The sequence below is a fragment of the Manis javanica genome, chromosome 8, assembly GCF_040802235.1.
Source record: "Manis javanica isolate MJ-LG chromosome 8, MJ_LKY, whole genome shotgun sequence".
Classification (NCBI taxonomy): Eukaryota; Metazoa; Chordata; class Mammalia; order Pholidota; family Manidae; genus Manis; species Manis javanica.
In genome coordinates, this window is record NC_133163.1 from 73285936 (window position 1) to 73308291 (window position 22356).

General features: G+C 42.8%; 1 protein-coding gene across 2 annotated transcripts; it reads left to right on the forward strand.

Annotated features, from left to right (window-relative positions):
* Positions 1 to 509: 509 nt before the first annotated feature.
* On the forward strand, positions 510 to 22140 carry LOC108392608 (granzyme B-like). 2 transcript variants are annotated; one of them, XM_073212259.1, is made up of 6 exons: positions 510 to 779; positions 17109 to 17231; positions 18263 to 18413; positions 18817 to 18952; positions 19153 to 19413; positions 20051 to 22137. In XM_073212259.1, the coding sequence occupies exons 2-6, from the start codon at positions 17171 to 17173 to the stop codon at positions 20219 to 20221; spliced, it is 780 nt and encodes a 259-aa protein (XP_073068360.1). In that variant the 5' UTR covers positions 510 to 779; positions 17109 to 17170; the 3' UTR covers positions 20222 to 22137. The 2 variants fall into 2 exon arrangements, with proteins under 2 accessions (XP_073068360.1, XP_036873431.2); XM_037017536.2 differs by lacking the exon at positions 510 to 779 and having other exon boundaries at positions 17156 to 17231; positions 20051 to 22140.
* Positions 22141 to 22356: the final 216 nt, after the last annotated feature.

Below are 22356 nucleotides of genomic sequence, written 5' to 3' on the forward strand. Positions count from 1 at the left end.
TCTTTAAAGTCATATTTTATATAGGTGTCTAGAACCCAGTTGTTTTTTTCTATATCCATCTTTTACCCAGCAACGTTGCTGAATTCTTTTACTAGTTTATAGGTCCTATTAGATTGTTTAATCATTTCTCACTGGTAAGTATTGCACTGATAGAAAGCATACGTAGGCACTCAGAGTCATCAACACACATGCATAATGTTTAAAAACTCCGGAATTTTAAATATACCACCTCTCATTTTCTATAATTGGTGTAATTTTGATTTGTGTGCTGGCAGGGAACTTAACCTTAGCAGTTCTTGGGACGAACTTCACACTAGGGACATGCCATGGCTCCAGGGTCTGGAACTCACGTTTCAGCAACGTACCTTGCTTGAACTCAGCCAGCACCTTGTGATAATTTTCTGACAGAAGGAAGTAAACAATCTTGAGGAAGGAAGAACAGCTGACAAGATAATCCAGAGGAGCAGGGCTTTCCAGGAAGGCTGCCCAGCCCAGGGGCTGCGCTCCTCGCCAGGCAGGCAGATCGCCCTCGGAGGAGGGAGGAGTATGAAAACTAGCCGCCGCAGCCTCTCCCCTGTGCAGGTTCTGATACCTCACCAGTCCTTGCTGTTCTCCTTCCTCTGTTGTCTTTACTGTCAGAAGCAGATAATGGAAGAAAAGCAAGAGCTTTGGTCCCAGCCAGCACAGCGGCTCAAGGTTCAGAGACCACGGAGGATGTCTGGACTCTGCCTGAGTTCAACTCTGAGCGTCAGGTCCTTGGAAAAAGGAGGGGAACAGAAGTAAGCTGATTGTTTATTTTGCCTGCTTGTAAACGTTTAAAAAATGGTTTATCCTATACCAGCCCTCTGCAACCTTTTCTTTATTCAACACATTTTTAATTAATCACATTTTTTTAAAAAAAGAAACAGGTTTACCGGGTCCAGCATTCATGTTCCAAAAGCACAAGTAAGTAAAAATACTCCTGCTTCTGACTCCTACTCATCCCGTTTCCCCTCTGGAAACAAATCAGTGATGTAGTTTTGAGATGTCTCCATGTTGGTACATGTAAGTGTAGTTCATGCATTTTAATGGATGCCTATGCATGCAAATAGCATGATTTATTTATACATTCTTAGGAAATGTACGTTGTTGTCAATTTTTCCTAATGAAGAAGGTGGCAATGAGCATTCTTTACCATGTCTCTGTTTTCATGGGCAAGAACTTCCCTAGGGCATATCACTAAAGAGGACAGTCTGGGTTATAGAGTTTATGGACCTTCACTTTGTGATATTACCCAACTGCTTCACAGAGTTACTGTTAATTCTCCCAACAAGGCTTAGCATTATAAAGCTTAATAATTTTTGTCTGTCTAGTAGGTGTGAAATGATAAATCATAGTGGTTTTTATTACCACTTCGCTGAGCGCTGGTGAGGTTCACTGGGTTTTCAAATATTTATTAGCCATTTGAGTTTTGTCCTTTCATAAATGTCTGTCGTATCCCTTGCACATTTCCATTTGAGTTGTTTTCCTTAAGAATTTTAAAAACTACTTTATATATTCTATATGCCAGTTTTTCAACAGATAATTATATCATCTCCAAATCCAAAGTTGCTTTGCACACCACTACTATGGATGCTTATGGTTAAAAAGAAGATTTAAATTTTCAAAGTCTCCAATTTATTAATTTCTACCTATTGTCTTGGAATTCCACATGTTTTCTAGCAAAAAGAAGACATTCTTTTTTTGGCAAAAATTCCTCATCATTTCTCACAATGCTCAGGTCCTCCAGACTCTCTAGGTGTGTGACCACCTCAAGATAATTACTTGAACATATCAGAGAACGTTTTCCATCTTCAACTGTATGTTTGCCTGACTGGAAAATACTCCCCCTCAGGAAGGTCTTTCCCAACCCCGATAAAAGCCTGGGTTGACCTGTCATATTCTCTTATAATTTTTTTTCATCAGAGTGCTCACCATCATTCATAATCATGTACCATATATGGCTAAAGTGTGTCTCACTCCTCAAGATCAGAGACTAACTCGGTTGTTGCTCACCATCTGATTCCCAGTGCTTTGTGGAATGGCACACACAAAGAAAGTCCTTTTTTGAATGAAATAACTCCTTTTTAAATGAAAGAATTGCTCAGACTTACACTTCATCTCCACCTATATTATATAAAAAGCCTTTCCCTTAAGGACTGTTTCTCTAGCATTCCTACTATTCCACTTCCACATATCAGCCCAAGCAACGAGAAAGCTCCGAATTTGCAGGAGACAGTGTATCTGTCCTCAATCTAAGGCCCTAAGTGATCTCTTTATGAGGTTCCCACTGTAGCTTAAAGAATCAACAGCTCTTATGACACAGCGAAGCCTTGAAGAGTAGTTTGTGGTAACAGCAGTTAATTGCAAGTTTGTGGTTATTGACTAACCAAAAGAGTTCTCAGTCTTAACTCATCCCCTAAGCATTTGCATTTTATTTTATGACATTTTATGACATTTTCAATGAATTGTTTTATTTGTATTAAATTTAGGACAATGGAAAGCATATCAAGGTTATATTATGATTGAATGTCTACCTTCCGCTTGGATGCCAAGGCTCTGGCTTACCACATGTGGACCCTCCCGTAATTCCCCCATTGTCTGCCTGTAACAAGTTGCCCTGAGTGTGTCATATGCACCCTCGTCCTCTCAGTCTGCCCAGAGATTGGGTTGGAAGAGGGGTGGCAGGTGATAACGTTGATGTGGACCATTAGGGGTGTGGTGTGGATCCTTTTTTATAATGAAGGAGAAGGACAAACAAGAGTAGAAGTCACATAGGAAAGAAGTAGTGCAGTGGAATTCTTAAAGATGAAAACTCTTCATACATAAAGGCAATACTGAGGAGACACAATTAGTCTCCACTTTTAGAATATCATGTTCCTAGAATGGAAACTTATGACAGAAGGTGGTAATATTCAGAAAGGGATCTGCATATCACACCATTTAACAGTAGTGATCCAAGTTTCACGCCTCATGGTGCTTCTCCTCTTTCTCTTTTCTGGAAGAATTTATAAGTTAAAAGGTTTCCTTCTTTGAATTTCACTAAAGATTAACGGGAAAGCCATAAGCCAGTTCTATATGTGGAAAGTTTTGACTGTGGATGCAATTTATTTGATAGTTCCAATATTACCTAAGTTTTCAATTTCTTTTTGAATAGGTGTTAGGCAGTGATATTTCTATTTTGTCTACAATGTCAAGTGTCTTAGCATAAAGTTTTTAATAATATTCTTAGCTTATCTTCTAATGGTCTGTAACATTTGTAAAAATATTCCCATTTAAGTTCCTAACATTAAATATTTGCACCATCTCTCTTTTTCCATTGATTAGTTTCTTCAGAGGTTTGTCAATTTTACTAGCTTTTTCAAATAATTAATCTTTGCTTTATTAAACCTCTCTATTATATGTTTGCCTGTTATTTCATTAACTTCTGCTCTCTCTTATTTCTTCCTCTTACTTCATTGAATTTATTCATTTAATTTCTAACTTCTTGAAATAATATGATCAGCTCAATATTTAAGATTTTTATAATATATAAGTTTTAAGACTACAAATTTGCCTCCACCTGCTTTAGTTGCATTCCACAATTTTTCTTAAGTACTGCTAATGTTATTATTCAAGTCAAAATATTTCCTATTCTTTTTAAATTTTATTTTGACTTGTGGTTTATTTGCGAGTGTACTTTTTTTTAGTATCATAAGGATTTTTCTAGTTACCATTTTATTGATTTCTAATATTTTCATTGATTCTAATTATGTTGTAGATGGAAAACATTCCAAAAATTTACATTTCTGTAATTTCTCAAGATTTGCTCTGTGGTCCAGTATATGATCAATTTTGACTAGTGTTTGCTGCTTGCTTCTAAAAATATATATTCTTCACTGGGTGGGTACAATGTTCTAAATATGTCTATTAAGTCCAATTTGTTCATTGTTTTGTTTAAATCATCTATACCCTTACAGGTTTGGGGTTTTTTTTGGTCAACTTATACCAATTCCTGAAATGATGAAGGATTTATTTATCTACTTAGAGTTCTTTCCACATTTGTTGTATATATTTTCTGACCATATAACTGGAAGCATTAACATTTTAAATCATTGTGTCCTCCTGGTGAATTGAACTTTTTATCATCGTGAAGTAATCCTGTTTATTTTTACAGATGCTTTTGACTTAAAGTCTGTTTTGTCTGATATTACTACTCCTGTGATGGTGCCCTATGGTTACTATAAAAGTGGTATTTCTGTTTCCCTTTTTACTTTCAACTTTTTAAACCTGTCTGTGGCACAGAGCACATACCTGTTTTGTTTTCATAGCTGATCTGATATTCTTTGACTTAACTTTTTCCATTTATATAGTTATTGATAGATTCACTTTTAAATCTACTCTTACTTTGTGCTTATTTGTCCCAACTCTTCTGTGGGGTTTTTTTCTCCCTTCTTTCTTACCTTTTCTTGGATAGATTACTTTTTACCTATCCTTTCTGCTCTTTTACTAATTTGAAAGTTACCCATTGTTTATATTATTTTAGTGGTTACATAGAAATACAGCATGTTTCCCTAACTTATCAAAGGCTTAATTTAGTCACTAGGCTTGCCTTCCTCCCTGAAAATACAAGAAATGTAGGACTTTTAATCTCAATTACCTGCTCCCAATATTGTTGCATTTTAATTCTGTTCTCTTTTTAAGCACCATTAGAAATTGTGATTATTATTTTATATAAATAAGGTTCACTTTCCTTTAATGGTTTCTGGTTCCTGGTTTTGTTTCTTCTGTAACATACTCCAACAGTTTCTTCTGATATTTCTTTCAGTTACTAATTCTCTTTTCTGTTGTCTTCAATCTGCAAGTCCATCCATTTAAATTTTTAGTTTCCCGATTTCATTTTTTATTGTTGGAGGTTCTATCTGGCTCTTTACCAAATCTGTTAGGACACTTCATATTTTCATGTCTCCTCTGGCTATTTTCAAGTCTGTATTGTAAGAGGTGTCAGATAATGTCAAATTTCAAGCTCTTGCTGATTTCTTCCTGCAGAGAATTCATTCAGCTAGCTCTCATTCACAGTGTCACGTTTTCTTGTGTTCCTTGATATTGTGATTATATGCAGCTTCTTACTTTTAAAAAGATTTTGTTTGTGTTGTAGGGAAGGGCAGGAGATGGCAGGATTCCCAAGCCTAGCATAAGGTATCTTCTTCAGAGAGGATTTGCAGTGGCTTCTGCCTGACACCTGGGGGCATTTCCCTTCTAAGCCACCTGAAAAGCAAAACCACTGCTAATGTGTACAGTAAATTTTAAAATGCAAGTATGCTTTGACCTAGCAAAACCATTTTATGTACTTGTCCTTGTGGAAATAAATGGGACATGTACATAAAGGTTGTACATTACAGTGTTGTACATGCTAGCAAAAAAAAATGGGGGAAGCAACCTTGATATAAAGCAAAAGAAGATTCATTAAATAAATTGGTATAAATTCATACATCATATGCAAATGACAAAATAGAAGCAGCCTCTAAAATGGTGATTAATATTTCCTGATAGTCATACATGATGAAATAGCAAAAGCAGATTACAAAATCTTATGTGTAGATGAGTAACATCACCAAGATGGTGACATAAATTGCTCCTGACTTTGCTCTCCCAACAAGAAGAAGAGCTAACAACGTGGGGGTGAGGTTGAAGCACCCCCTGCACCCCAGAGACCAAGGCACAGCTCATTAAAATGTCAACCAAACTTACTAGGGTAATCATCTCACAATATAAGCAAGCCACGTCATTGTGCTATACACCTTAAACTCACACAGTTCTGAATGTCAATTATATCTTAATAAAATGTGGGTGCAAAATCTTATGTGTAGCATTATTCCACTTTTACTTTGCTAAGTATACATATTTGCATGGGAAAAAACCTATTAAAATAGACACAAAATCACTGGTGGTTGTTCTAGACGATGCATATCAGATGATGTTAATTTTTTCCAGTTCTCTTGGCTTTAAGTATATTTTGGTATATTTTGAAGATGGAGGGAGGGACCATGAGGCCAAGAATGTTGCTCCTGAAGCTGGAAGGACAAGGAACAGATATTTTCCTGAGACCCTCCAGAGGGAGTGTGGTTCTGCTGACACCTTGATTTCGGCCCCATGAAACTGATGTTGGACTTCCAGTCTCTAGAACTGGGACAGAATAAATTTCTGTTAATTTAAGCCATCAAGTTGGTGATAATTTGTTGCAGTGGCCACAGGAAACTAGTACAGTACCTTCTCAGGACGTTTGCATTTGAAGATCCTGTCTCCTGGAGTAGACACATCAGAAAAAGCCACCTCTTCTGAGAGAGGTAAAGAGAGACAGGCACCTTCTCAGAACTGTCACCCATGTGGCTACTGGTTATTGAGCTCTGCCTTTGTGTGAAGAAAATGGTGGCCATTCCTCCAGGGCCCTACAGCCCCAAACCAAGGAATCACCCAGAGAGCCAAGCTCAGGCTCACACCTGTGTGAGAGCGTGGCCGGCACATGCCCAGGCAGCGGCTCAGTCACCGCCAACGGGAGCGCTGTGGGCTGGGACTAGGCCTGGGTCAACCTAGGAGAACATTCAAGACCAAGGCTAGGCCCCAGGATTGCCCCTGACCCCCCACAGCTCCCTAAGAGAGACCACCTACCCCAGAGCAGCAGGAAGGGCAAAACCACAGGAGGCCATCTGTAGGACGAAGTGACTGATTTCTCCTTTATTCACTGAACAACAGTCACTGGGTATCAGCTGTGGGCTAGCCTTCCCCTTTCCTCTACCTCCCACCACCTCCTCACAGACCCTTGCCGCAGAAGTCAAGGCCAGCTTGACCCTTTTCCACACCCCTTCTGTGGCTGAGCCCTCGCATCCAGCTCCACGCCCCCATGGGCCCTGAGGTCTCTCATGGGCCACTCGTCCACAGCCCCAGCCCCTTAGCCTGTCTCTTGGTCATCACAGTAACTGGGTTTCTGGTCTAAGACTCCTTTTGCCCACCTGGTCTACAGCCACCTGCTGAGTAAGGGAAGGGGTCTCTGCAGCAGAACCGGACGGCACTCGTTTGCCACCAATCAGTAAGAACAAATAGATACTGAGCACCCACTATGTGCAGGCACCAGAGGCTGAGAGGTGAACATGGCAGGCACCATCCACACCCTCAGTGAAACCTGGAGCCTGCAGGTCTTTCATCAGGAGTTTTCAGTCTCCTGCCTTGTTTGGACTGGCCACACTGGCCTGAATCTGTGTGGGACGTTCACACAAATGAAACTCATCTTTCTCAAGGATAGCATTCACTGCTCTTCCAACTTCCAATTTTCGTGTACATTGTCACATTTGACCCTTGGGCTGAAGCTTATGATTCTGGAGTCAGTCAGTCCCCACCTCTGGATGCAGGAGAGATACAGGGAGAAAACGCAAACAGGGCGGCCGTTTCTTCAGGCCTTACCGCTAGAGTACCTTATGGGGGGAAAGCTCAGTATAAATGCTGACATGGAAGAGAGAACACAGTTCCTTATCTTTCTTAAGTCACACCGGATCAGGGAGGCTCGCATGGTACTAGAAACATGGAGAACAGCCTCCCACCCACAAGGCATGATGGCTACTGCAACACGCTTAGTTTCTAAGCTCATGGTGAGCCTTCAAAGTTGGCCAGCTTTTAGCTTGGAAGCCACATATGTGGTATGAGAGCCTTTGGTGATACCTGGTTCCTCCGAGCCTGGGTCAGCCTAGTCAGGCATGTCCAGCAGCCACCCCTTCCCGGGTCTTCATCCCCCATCTGGTTGCTGCTTGGCATTAAATTCAGTCACAGCTGTGGATGAATATTCCTCAACCAAAAAATACCCACCACATACTCACTTGCACATGGGGGGAGTATCTCCCTCTGGATTCCCATCACCCTCAAAAATGTGGCTTCTCATACCTTGTCTCCCACAAAGACCTCCATAGCAGAATATTTTAGTGGTCTCAGCCACTTTCGTGGGGAGAGGGGAGAACAGTTGACTTCACACAGCTTCTGTTTGAGGCTGTTTGAGGATTTTCTGTTTGAAAATCCTTCTGAAACAAAGATGTCACAGTATCATGCTCAGAAAGAGAAAATGAAAGGGTCAAAACAAACAAAAACATACAACTACACACACAAGCACACACAAATATACATATACATGTGTCATCATATGAAAAGTATACATAGATGTGTCTACATACATATGTAGGTTTAGGTATAAGCAGAGAGCTATGATTTCAAAAAGCAACCTTGACACATATATAATCCATTTGAGAAAAGGTTTCTGTGGTTAACAATGTTTAAAAGCCTCTGCTAGAGCTCCCTCTTTTGTTAGATGAGGGTCGTCAGGCCCAGGAATTGGCAGTTGAGCCATATAATTGAACAGAAGCCCTGGGCTCCTAACCCCCAGGTCTGAGAGATAGAGACTCAGAACTGCAAAGTGTCTTCAAGAATGCCCATGATCTTTGGTGATACGGGGTTCCCCCATGCCTGGGGAACGGAGTATAACACGGAGAAGAGAAGTAATGACTTTACAGCATCTTATTACACTGATGGACAGTGATTGCAGTGGGGTTGGGGGGGACTTGATAATATGGGTGAATGTTGAAACCACAATGTTGCTCATGTGAAACCTTCATAAGATTGTAAATCAATGAGACCTTAATTAAAAAAAGAAAAACACTGCCCATGACAACACCCCAGCCCCCCTGATCAAGATGTTTTCTAGTCTCTGCAGCAACAATTCCCTGGAGAGAAAACACCTGAGCTACCTGAGCAGTCATTCTAGGAGAGATCTAACTGTCAGAACATTCTCTTTTGCTAAGATAAAATATGCCCTGTGTGGCTTTCACCACTTCTTAGTGTGATATAAAGGAAAGTTCACAGCTTAGCAAGAATGTGTCGTGTGTGTGTGTGTGTGTGTGTGTGTGTGTGTGTGTGCATATTTTGTGTAACCATGTGACCTTGAGCACACTTCTTAATATGTCTTGAGTCTTGTTTCATTTTAAAATGTGATTAATGATAATGTCATGCAGAAGGTAGAGAATTCAATGCAATAATATATATAAATGATACATGCTTTGGAACATAGGAAGGTATGAGCTAATACTGGTGCCCTTTGTCTTTCCTCTTCCCTGATTTCCCTTACACTGTATTTATGTCAAAAAAAAAAGTTACCAAATGGTAGCTTCAAATTATTTGAAGATAGCTGTCTTGCCAATGGGTTTCAACCCCAGGCAAGTTCACTATGGATTCAATGTGACCAAAGAAATTGACAGCAAAACGTTCTTGGGGTGAAAGAGTTATACCCAACTTTATTTCCAGGTGGCAGGTCAGTCACTGAAATCCTGTTCACTCAGGGCGAGTCTGCATGCAGCAAGCCGGTCTCTGCCTCTGGGCCCGTCTGCCCACACAGCCATCCTCCAGGCCTCTCTGCCTGCACAGCCATCCTCTGGGCCCCTCTGTCCTCACAGCTGTCCTCTGGGCCTCTCTGCCTGCACAGTCATCCCACACAGCCATTCTCTGGGCCTCTGTCCTTGGCACTGCCACCACTCCAGCCTCTGCTCTGCTCTCCTGCAGCCTTGCAGCTGTGCCACCGTGTCACCCAGAGCACTGGGCGGAGCTCTTTATAGAGTCAGCAGCCATGTATTGCCCACAGGTGTGCAGTGAGCTAGTCAACCAGGGCCAGGTGAAAATCCTAGCCACAGGAACTCTCATTTTATCCACAATAGCTATGATACACACCTACCCCCCATGAGTCAGGTGAGAGTTAATTTACCAGTGGGGACCTTCTCTTCTGAGACATGGAGCAGAGCCCAGTGTGGGTAGCCTCTTAGGACAAGTTTTCCTCCTCATCTTTTATGGGGCCAAGGAAAGACTGTGACCTCCCTGCCCTTTATAAGATCATGGCAAAGATGAGATTTCTGGGAGAAAGGAGACAAAGAACACAAGCTAATCTCACTGATTCTGGTCCCCATTATCTCCTCAAAGTTATCGGGTGCCACTTATGATTAGGTATCTTTGTGTAAGTATTTAAGATCCTTATAGCTAAACAGCCAAAGTCTTAGCACAGGATGCCAAAGGGGGCCAGAAAGCTGACTCCAAAATGCCTCAAGGGTGGGGTTCCATGCCTGGTGAGTTAAGCATGGTCCAGGAATAGACCTAACCTCAGTTTTCCATGCCTAGAAACCTGAGACAAGAGAACATAAAAAGTGTCTAGAGTTTTGCACTCACATACTGGAGGTTCTGGCAAATGATTGAGCATAGAGAAAACTGAGAGAATAATACAGTCATGAGAAGCACAGTAAATCATCCTGCCATAATTCCATTGGTCAAATACTCTCAGAGGCCCCACAATTTTCTGGATTACCTGACTTCTCATGGGTACACTTCGAAGGGCTGGCTGAAATGGTCCAGATCTTCTGCTTTGTTCACATATAGTTCCAATGTTGCTTCCTAGTACTTAGTCAAAAACAGAGAAACTGAACTGGGGAGTGAGGGGTGTCTTTACCACTGGAAGTGTCATACCAAGACTGGAGGACGGATAAGGGATGTGACACAAGATTTCTTAGGTGTGAATTAGACTTTCTGAACACAATGTTTTGTTATATGTACCCTGAACTGTAACACAGAAAGAGAGAAAGACACACCAGCTTTTGCAGACATATACTGGAGGTTTTGGTAAATGATTCAGCAGCACCCCTCTTACTGCGACCCCAAACCAAACCATTTGCCACATCCCATACAGATATGGTAAGAAAGCACGCAGCACCAGCCCCTGAGAGTGATGGGAAGAGAAATAAGTCATTCACCTCAGGAGGCTAAGGTGTGACCTTCAGGCCCTGTGGGAACAAAACGCTTTCGAGAAAGGAAACAGATGTGGTGGGCAAAGTTCCCAGGGAGGTGAACATGCTCAGGAGGGGTTCTGGAAGAGGTGGGTCTTGAATGTGATCTAAGGTCATATCAAAAGTGATATCACAACACAGAACATTACTACCTCCCAACTCACTCTCACCCAGAAGTGTAGTCAACACCAATTGTGTTTTATGGGTCAGAATTTTTACACTTTTCCCCAGTTTGGTGGGGGTGAGTGCAATGTTCTCACCTAAACCCACTGCTCCCACGTCCTCTGTAGTCCTCTTCCAAGTCATCAGTCTGGATCATTCTGCACTCCAGTTCTAGTGAATTATCCCCAACCCGCATCCAGACCTTGCTCTTTTTTGGTGGCTCAGCAATGACTAGAATAGGCAACAAGGGAAAATTAAAGGGTGTTCTAGTGGATACCAAAACTCTGGAAATCTCATAGATGTATGTTGGTTCCATAGACATTCTTCTCTCCACACTTCTGCCTTCTCTCCTCCATCCTTACTACTACAGAGGCAAAATGGAAGGACAACCTTTCCTACTCCCACACATAACCTAGGTTCTCCTTTACTGACAGGTCTTTTCTACAAGACTTCCCCATTAGCTTATTGATGTCATGCAAATACCCCAGAAATTTTGACTATCATCCCAGACTCCTAATAGGAATGCAGAGCTAATTCCTAACTGAGGCAGGAATCTCTTCTCAACAACATGGCTGAGTCTAATGGTCCAGTGAAATCAGCTAGGGCCTACTTCTGACCCCTTGTGCCACCAAGTTCTGACTTTTGGTACAACTTAAGAGAATGATCAGACTTACGGAAATTGACTTATAGCAGCAGACTCATAAGCCATGAATAAATGTGGGAATGTCATGTCATTGTGCCATTGTCATTGCCTACCAGGAATGGCCCTGCCCACTTCCAATAGGTATCAGAAGTGATTCAGCAGGAAGCTAAGAGGTCCAAGGGGTCTGACCCTCATGGGCTAAGCATGACATTTTCCTACATGTTGTGGAAGAACATCAGGAGAATCAAGAAGAAAAGCAAAGGGACTGTGTGATCCAAATGAACTTTTCCATCACAGTGTGGTAGCTATTGAGGAGCTGTTCTTTTCTAAAAAAACCAGAGTCACACATTAGAGATATATACAGAAACATTCATCCTTTAGAATCCCCTTAACTCTCCCCCGATTCCCTGAAAATATAGGAAATGAAGTTCTTAGAGCTACAGGTAAGATCACAACTTTGAAATAAGACCCACACATTCTAATCCCTGCTCCCACCATCACCACCCCCAACTCCTAGGACCTGTGATGTGAAGGAAGTCCCTTACTTTCTCAGTGTCTTAGGTTTCTCATTTGTGAAATGGAAGAAATATTAATAGCTAACTCAAACGGTAGGTTGAGGATCTATGGTCAGTGAGCAATAAATACTAGCCAGCATTATAATATTAGATATTATTTTCTCATTTGTTCAACAAACCAATTAATCATATCTTCTTTTCCATATACATTTTCATTACAAAATTTCACTTAGATAAAGATTGTTAAAATGACAAGTCACAAATGGTTTTCAAGAGTACTAACATATACATTACAGGAGACCTAGAAAGAAAAGAAAGGGTCATAGAAAATATTTGAAGAAATAATGGCCAAAAGTTTCCTAAATTTGATTAAACACAGGCATATATACATCCAAGAAGCTCAAAAACTCCAAGCAGGATGAATTCAGAGATCCACACTGAGACACACTATAACCAAAATTTTGAAAGATAAAGACAAAAAATCCTGAAAGCATCAAGACTTCTCATGGGCAAGCGATTCTCAATAAGATTAATGGTCAATTTCTCATCAGAAACCATGAAAGAAAGAAGGCAATGAAATGATACATTTAAATTACTAATAAATAAATGAACTTATTGTTAAGAATTCTGTACTGACAAAACTGTCCTTCAAATTGAAGAAATAAAGATACTCCCAGATAAACATAAACAAAGGAAATTCATCACTAGTAAGTCTGCCCTACAAGAAATACTGAAGGGAATTCTTCAACCTGAAATGTAAGGACACTAGATGGCAACTTGAACCAAATGAAGAAATAAAGATTTCTGGTAAAAACAACTACATAGAGAAATATAAAATCTAGTATTATTGTATTTTAGGTGTGTAACTCTTCTTTTTGTTTCTTACATGATTTAAAAGACAAATGCATGAAACATTTGTCATATAATTATGCATAATTATAAAGCTATATTAATAGCCATACACATATGAAGATATAATTTGTGAAAATTACACCATAAAAGGATGTGGAGCTAAATAGGAGTTAACAAATGAATTCAACAAATTGCAGGATAGACTATAAGTTGTGTTTCTGTACACTAGCAATGAATAATCCAATAAGAAAATTTTTTAAAACACTTCCATTTACACTAGAATTCAAAAGAATAAAATACTTAGGACTAAATTTAACCAAGGACATGAACAAAACTACAAAACATTGCTGAAAGAAATTTAAAAAGAACTAATTAAATGGAAAGACATCCCCTGTTCATGGGTTGGAAGATATACACAAGCATACCTTGGAGATATTTCAGGTTTGGTTCCAGATCATTGCAATAAAGTGAACACTGAAATAAAGTCAAATGAATTTTTTGGTTTCCCAGTGCATATAAAAATTATGTTTATATTATACTGTGGGGTCTATTATGTGTGTAATAGCATTAAAAAAGTACATATCTTAATTTTAAAAAACTTTATTGCTAAAAAATGTTAGCTATCACCTGAGCTTTCAGCAAGTTGTAATCACTAATCACAGATCACCATAATAAAATAACAATTATGAAAATTTTGAAATATTGTAAGAATTACCAAAATGTGACACAGACATGAAGTCTGTTAGCAAATGCTGTTAGAAAAATGTCACCAATAGACTTGCTTGGTGAGGGCTTGACAGAAATCTTCAATTTGTAAAAACCACAATATATGCACAATAAAATAAGGTATGCCTGTATTGTTAAGAAGGCAATATTCCCCAAAACAATCTATAAAGTCAGTGCAATCCCTATCAAAATTCCAATGGCCTTTTTGCCAAAATGGAATCCTAAATGTCATATGGTATCGCAAGTTTCCTCAAAAAGCCATAACAACATTAAAAAGGAAAGACAAAGTTGGAGGACTCACACTTCTTGGTTTCAAAACTTACTACAAAGCTACAACAACCAAAAGTAGTATGGTACTGGCATAAGAATAAATACATAGACCAATGAAATAGAAATGAGGTCCCAGAAATAAATCCAAACATCTATGGTTTTTGACAAAGGTGCCAAGACCATTCAGTGGGGAAAAAAATAGTATCTTCAATAAATGGTGCTGGGACAACCAGATAGCCACATGAAAAGAATGTGATTGGATCCCTACCTCACTCCGTAATACAATAATTCATTCAAAATGGATCAACAGCCTAAATATAAGCCAAAAAACCATAAAACTCTTAGTAGAAAACATAGGGTATAGATCTTCATGACCTCTGATTTGACCTCTGATTTGACACTGGATTCATAGATTTGACACCAATAGCACAAACAATAAAAGAAGAAGAAGATAAACTGGGTTTCATAAAAATTTTTAAAGTTTGTGCACCTAAGAGATAGTATCAAGAAAGTTAAAAGACAATCTACAGAATGGGAGAGAATATTTGCAAATCATATATCTGATAAAGATTTAGTATACAGAAAATATAAAGAACTCTTAGAACTCAACAACAAAAAGACAACGTGGGCAAAGGACCTGAATTTATATTTCTCCGAAGAATATACATAAATTACTAGCAAACACAGGAAGATACTAAAAATCATTAGTTATTAAGGAAATGTAAATCAAAACCACAATGAGATAGCACTTCATTCCCATTAGGAACACTGTAAGCAAAAAAATAAAAAATAACAAGTTTGGTGAGGAGGTAGAAAACTACTTCCTTGTAAAGAAGACACAACAGGTCATATATCACACATGATTCCTTTTAGATGAAGTATTCAGAATATGGATCCATAAAGACAGAAAAATGATTAGTGGTTTCCAGGGGACAGGACAGAGGGTGGGGAAGGGAAATTAGAAAGTGATTAAGTACCCAGTAAGTTGTGGACAAGATGTTTTTCTCAGGTGATGAAAAAGTTTTGAAACTAGAGAGAGGCTATATTGCACATTTTTAATGCACTAAATGCCATTGAGTTGTACATTTTTAAATAACTAATTGTATGTTATGTGAATTTCACTTCCTTTTTTGTTCAGCATAATCCTCTTTCAATTTAAAAAAATACAGATATACAAGAGAGAAAATATGTTAGATCATACTTTAAGGCATTGAAGATGAGTATCGATGAATGATGAGAAAACAGGTCATTTTCATTGTTTTCTCTTTCTCATTGTTTCTCTCATAGGAATGAAAGGCCTTTCTCTTTGCTTAAATACTTCTTAAATTTTAAACTACTTAAAAAATTTTTTTAATTTTCCAACTAATTTAGGAATTAATTGCATGCTAAGTTTTTAATTTTAACATGAAAAAAAGACTACAGTGACATTGTTAATAGATTTTTAAGAGTATGAGGAAAATACTTATACTAAGTTACAGGGTTAAGAGAAACTTACACTGTATATATAATATGATCCCAAGTATTTAAAATGAATTGCCTATGGCAATCTGTCCATGGGAGATAAGCAAATGAGTGACATTTTTCCTTTCTATTTTCCAAATTTTCTTAGAGAACATGTATTACAACTATAATCACTATGTCTACTATGGGGATAGCTAAGTACAAAAAACTGATGGTTTGATAAATGCACTTGGTTTGATAAAGAGGATATTTCCATTGAAATTACATATCTTCATAAATAATATTCCTCATAGAAAAATTGTAAAGTACAGAAAATACAAAGATGGAAAATTAAATCATCAGACTATAACCACTCAGTTGTTCTTTGAACAGAATCTGAGCTTGGACGTTTTGAAACAATGGCAACTGACCCTTCACTTCCATTACAATGAGATCATCAGCAGAGTTTGGTTAGCAGATGTGAGCCCGTTATGTCCCACGCCAGCTATATCAGAACTGTGTCTCTCTGGACAGAGGACAGAGGATACCAAAAGGACAATTACTGGTCTTCAGTGACCCAGCATGCTTTCCCGCACTGTATGGCATCAGCAGTGTAGGAATCTGAACCTCCTTTGGGGAATCAGCCCTGGCCCAGTCTTTGTTCATGTGGTGGGACTAACCCCAGCATACCCAAAAAGGAATGATGTAAGCTTAAGTCAATCAGTAGATTCAGTTTCTAGGATCATGATTCATTAATATAAGGCAATAAATTTCAAGCACAGGACTTTTGTTAAAAACATTGACAAGAGAGATAGATTATATCACTCTTAGCATTTGTAATTTAAAAAGACATGTTAATAAATTAGTCATAGGAATGAAAGTACAGCATAGAGACTGTAACCAATAATATTGCATATCTTGGTACAGTAGCAGGGGGTAACTTACCATGGTGAGCATTTAGTAAGGCATGTAATTACTGAATCACTATGTTGTACACCTGAAACCAATATAATATTGTATATCAACTTCATTCTTATTTTTAAAAAGATGTTAAAACTCCCCTAGGAAGGATGCTGTGGTGATAATTGGGTTTCTGTGTGGATTTAGTAGATGGTGGCCACATTCTGTTACTGTCCTGTGATACCTCCACCATGGCCCTTCCCCTATTGTACTATGGTCACTGATGTTTCCGTCTCCTCCACCAGATGGTCTGCTGGCTAAAGGAAGGAGACACATCCCCAGTAACTTTGGTCATAGCACAGAGAAAGCCCAAAACACACAGCTGCTAAAGAATTAATCCTGATTGACTTTGCAGCATGGACATGAAGCGTCAAGTGCTTCCATCACTGGGGACTCAGGTTTCTGGGCTCCAGTACTTCTACTGGTTGACACCACATCATACAGTCCCCACCTTGTACCCTTGGGTCCCAGCTCTGGGCTGGAACAAGTGGCCCACTCTGAGTCAGCAGCTGTGGGTTCTGATGTGGTCACTGCACGACTCTTACACAACCACCCAGAGATTGTCATCAGGCAGAGGGAGTGGGGGTGGGGAAGCTTTCATAGACAGCCTTATAGGATGAAACACCACAAAACCAGAGCGGACACAGGGTCACAGAGCCCACCTGCACCTCCTTCCTCTCCTAGGGGCTTAAAGAGAGCATAGAGAAACCACCAGCAGTTGGGACCTGGGCTGCCTTCCCGGGAAGATGCAGCCACTCCTGCTCCTGCTCCTGCTGGCCTTTCTGCAGTCCCATGGGGCAAAGGCAGGTGAGTGATCATGCCCACCCTCAGAGGCCCGGCCCCATCCCACAACGGACACGGACCTCCTTTTCCTCGGTCCACCTATCCCCCAGGAATGCCCTGAGCCCCTGCCCCAAGGCTACCTTGCACCCCCAGCACCATGCTGACTAAGCTACCAGCAAGAAAAGCAAGGTACACCCTGCTCTGGAGAAGGGCCACTGGGTAGTACCCCCTCCTCAGGCTCTACTTCTCCCATCTGGAAAGTGGGACTCTCCTACAAGTGCATGGCAGAGGGGAAAAACTGGAAAAGAAAAAATTATAAATCCCCCTGCACAGAGCAGAGCAGGACTGGCTTCCATTTCTGGAATGAGACAGGTGCTCCCTTTAGCATCTGCTTAGGAGAGAATCCAGAACTCAGCGGACCCCTGAGTTGGTCCCCAGAAGGCTACCGTAGCTGTTGCCCCTCAGTCAATTTCTTCAACTCTACTTTTCTTCCTAGGCCTCCAGCAGCTCTCCTCTATCAAGGAGGAGCCACTATTTTTGGCCAGACTTAAACTCTGCTTTCCAGAATCCCACCAGCACTGCCCTCCCAACCCTCATCTGGAGGCTTCCTTGGGGGCTCTTCCTTCCTGCAGCTCCCAAATACTGATCAGGCCCCACCACAGTCAGGCTCTAGGAAACAGGCCATGACAACCTCTACATCGCTAAACTTAAGTCCCGGCCACTGGGGCACAGCACTGCCCTCAACATCACGGGATGACAGGGGCCTTAGGAACCCACTTGGAACAAAGCAAAATCAGGAGAGGGACTCTCAGGAGCCTTTAGGACTGCTCTGTCCCTAAGACAGGTATGCTCTCCTCCAATTATGTGTGGAAGACAGACTCACAGACATCCTGCTGCTCTTCCCTGTCCCAAAGGAGGAAGTTGAGGCCCCTCCTCAGCCTTCTAAAATCCTGGCCATCCCAGGCTCCCAAAGGCATGGCAGTTCTGACCATCCAGCTGCTGCCCACCAGGCAGATTCAGTGCACACGCACAAGCAGAACTGACTTTTCCTTCAGGAAAGATCATCGGGGGACAGGAGGCCAAGCCCCACTCACGCCCCTACATGGCGTATCTTTGTATCTGGAATCCAAAGAAGGGTCCGAAGGAATGTGGCGGGTTCCTGATCCAAGAGAAGTTCGTGCTGACGGCTGCCCACTGTTGGGGAAGGTGAGGAGCAGAAAACAGCCTGCCCTCTCCTGAAAATCCCCAGCAGAAAGCCCTGCCTTCTTCCTCAGGAGCTCCCCAGGTTGCTAAGAACAATGGGCCAGGAGGGCTCCTGAGAGGGTGAGAAAGAGGGCAGGGAGGTTGTGGGGATGAGGGGCAGTTCAGCGTCCAGGGCATGCTTTGCATGGGAGTAACTGGTCCGAGAACCACTGATGCAATCACAATGCCTCCAGAACCTACCTTGGCTGCTAAGATACAGAGGTACAGGCGGCTCAGCCCCCAACCTTCCTGTCCCCCCCATTTCCCCTCTGCAGCCTGCTCTGCCCCAGCTGCCACCTGCCTTGCTGGCTCCTGGGCTGTGACTCCTGGGACCCCACCCCACACCCCCACTCTGCTCTCTGTGCAGCTCCATCAACGTCACCCTGGGGGCCCACAACATCAAGAAGCAGGAGAGAACGCAGCAGGTCATCGCGGTGAGGAGAGCCATCCCCCACCCAGACTACAACCACAAGAGCTTCTCTCATGACATCATGTTGCTGCAGGTAAAGGAGACCTCCCTGCTGCTCTTGCCCTGGGTCCACATTGGTTCCCCTCCCTCTGGGACCTGTCCCTCCCCTCCTTCCCACCCTGGCCGCCTGACAAGTCCAATGGCTCAGGGGAGAGGGAAGATGGTGCAGCCTCATCGGGCATCCAGGGCCAGCAGCCACTGGCTGGGCTGGACTCTCTTGCCTCTTCCCATCAGCTGGAGAGAAAGGCCAAGTGGACTGCAGCAGTGAGGCCGCTCCCCCTGCCCAGAGACAAGGCCTGGGTGAAGCCAGGACAGGTATGCAGTGTGGCAGGCTGGGGGAAGGTCAGCCCCATGGGCATGTACCCGGACACACTGCAGGAGGTTTGGCTGACCGTGCAGCAGGACAAGGAGTGCAGATCCCACTTACCCAGCCATTACAACAATACCATTCAGCTGTGCGTGGGGGACCCGAAAGAGAAGAAGTCTTCCTTTAAGGTGAGACTGAGCACTGGCCTAGCTTGACTCTGGGGAAAGGGGTGTTTGAAGAAGACCTGGGAGTGGAGGCCCAAGCAATGGGGGACTCTGTCACCTTCTAGGCTGTGATCTTTCTCTCCAGGAAGAGAAGGGGCAGCAGCCACAGCTGAGGGGGCCTCTGCAAGCCCCCCAAAGGCTTATGGTAAATGCAAATGTGGTGCTCCTACAAAGGGTGGATTAGCCACGCTTTGCCCCATACCGGGCCACAAGTGTTAGAAAGCTGTGCTACTGGGCATGTAGTAGTTAGAGCCAGGTGGCTCCTCAGGGCTGGCAGCCACCTTGGTTAATGGGCTCATCCTCCATGCTGAGTGGCAGCCCCACCCACCTGCCTCCATGTCTGTACAGTAGACTGGAGCCAACAGTTCCCCAGCACTTTTACTGCAAGAGGAAAGGGAGCTGCCACCTGGGGTGAATGGAAGCAGTGACAGTGTCCAGGGTCAGCTCTTGGCAACTGAGAAAGCCCACGGGGCCTTTCCTGCCCTTTCATATCCCACATGGAGGCCATGCAAGGTGGCCTTCTCTGAGAGAGGACTTGGGATGGCAGGGACAGCAGGGACAAGAGGACAGCTGGCTCAGACCACCCCCTCACTGTCCACAGGGGGACTCTGGGGGCCCTCTCGTGTGCAACAAGGTGGCCCAGGGCATTGTCTCCTATGGAAAAGAAAATGGGGACACTCCACGAGCCTACACCAAAATCTCAAGTTTCCTGCCCTGGATAAAGAAAACCATGAAAAGCCTCTCCCTTCAGGAACCAGGCCACCTGCTCTGAGGCTGATCCAGAATCACACTGGGAGGTGTGGGGCAGGTGCCAGCAATGGAATAAATACAGTGTAGCTGAGTAGGCAAGGCTTTCTTGTTTATTCATTGACCCTCATTCATAGGCACCCACTCTATGCTTAGGAGGCCAATGACACAGTTCTGCTCTTTTCTGCTCCCTGCACTTTCTTCTCCCACCACCACCTCCCCAAACCCCAGGCAGAGCTGCTATGCAGCCTCTTCTCACCACACTTGTCTGTCCCGGGCCTGCCCTTCTGCCAGGCTGAAGCTGAGCAGCATCAGCAGAAAAATGAACCTCTCTGGTCCTGGGGCTCAAGATGAACTTCTTACCTCCTTCTGATGATGACATACTCAGAGAGTTTTCAAATTCCTCCCCTTCTTGGCAGGTGTGGTGGGAAGCCAAGAAAACCAAGGAACACAGGGTTTCTATTGAAGCTCTGGAAATACAGAGAAATCAGAAGGTGCTGGGGTGCTTGGTATTGAAACAATGTAGCAATGCATTCCCCCCACACTGGGACTCAGTGGTGTGGAACAGCTTGTTAATCATAGTCATGGAAGCCCATTAGTTTATAATGTGGTATCCAGGTAACCTTTACAGAAATAGATTAAAATATAACTAGCACCATGAATACACCTATAGTGACCTAAAAACTCCCACTGCAACAGTTTCTGTGTGCTGAGTTCCCCCTTAGCTTTGTAGTAAGTGTATAAAAGACATAGCCCTGCTGTACTCAGGGCTCAGACCTTTGGAGATCACTCTCCTCTGAGCCCACCAGCGTAAAGTAAACCTCCACCTCCAAAAACTCCGAGGGCTGCTTGGTTCTTCTCTCAGAGATCCAGTCCAGGTTTTCCGGTTCTCTGTAACACTGCCTCTGTGTTACATGGCAGAGAGCAAGGGGATAACACCATGAGTCCTGAACAGCAAACAGGCCTAGCCTGGGGCTGCAGCTCGAGGACAGAGCTCCACCCCACTGGGGAGCTGGAGGGGCCTTCCTGAGCAGGACACCTGTCTCCCAGCCAAGGAAGCCATCCCTGAGCTCGGGTGGGTCTCTTGAGAAGCTCCTCATTCTCACCTAAGTTGAGTTTCTGTCCCTGCCCTCCTCTGAGCTCAGGGCCCCTAGTCTCCCAGCTGTGCCTTCTTCTCTACCCCTGCTTTCCACTGAGAGTTCTGAGTCCACCAACACTGATCTGAGCTTCAATGAGGCCGCTCCTCATTTCCCTCCTACTTAGGACACTCACAGCTCCATGCAGTTCCAGCAGGCCCTCACCACTGAGAAGACAGCCCAGCCCACACCCTGGCAGAGAGGAAAGCCGAGGGGACCACACAGGGCTGGCACCACACAGCGCCAGGACAGGGCTGGAGGGGTGGGTCTCCAGAGCCCTCGGACCCATCGCACCTGGGAAGGGCCAGCTCAGACCCTCACATCCAGCCCAGCAAATGTCTGTGTGCTCAGGACCTACTGGCCACCTGGTCTCTCAGCAGCCTGAGGCCCTTTCAGCCTTTGCCAACTGCTAGCCTCTCTGCTAAGACTGCCTCCTGGCCACCTTGGCCAGCCTTTTGAGTCAGCGCTCCTCTCTGCAGTAGGACTGGAAAGCACAATTTCTTCTTTTTTTAATTGAAGCATAGTTGGTATCAAATATTAGTTTCAGGTGTACAAGAGTGATTTGACAGATATATACATTACAAAATGCTTACCACAATAAGAAAACCACAATTTTTTCCATTAGCCAACAAACAAATGCTGCTTGAGCCAGGCTTGGGGACATGCAGTATACATAATACAGGCGCTATCATCTGAACACAGGTGAAACTGACAGTGTTGAATTTCACCCAAATGGGGTAGCCTCTCTTCCCCTCCTTCACATAAGTCTATATGGCCTAGATCTCTATGGGAAGCCCACAGGAATAAAGTATTTATATTTATTTTTATTGTGGTTAAAGTCTGTGTGAATCTTACTGAGGTAGGGCAGAGCCATGGGACAAGCATCATGATTAATTTTTCCTGCCTATGATAAAAATGCTGCGTATGAACAGTATAGTAAGAGCAGGAGGGACTGCATCTTTAGGCTCAAATTCCATTTTAAAACCAGGGAGTTAGGAGGTAAGATTCCTAAGATATTCTTTGG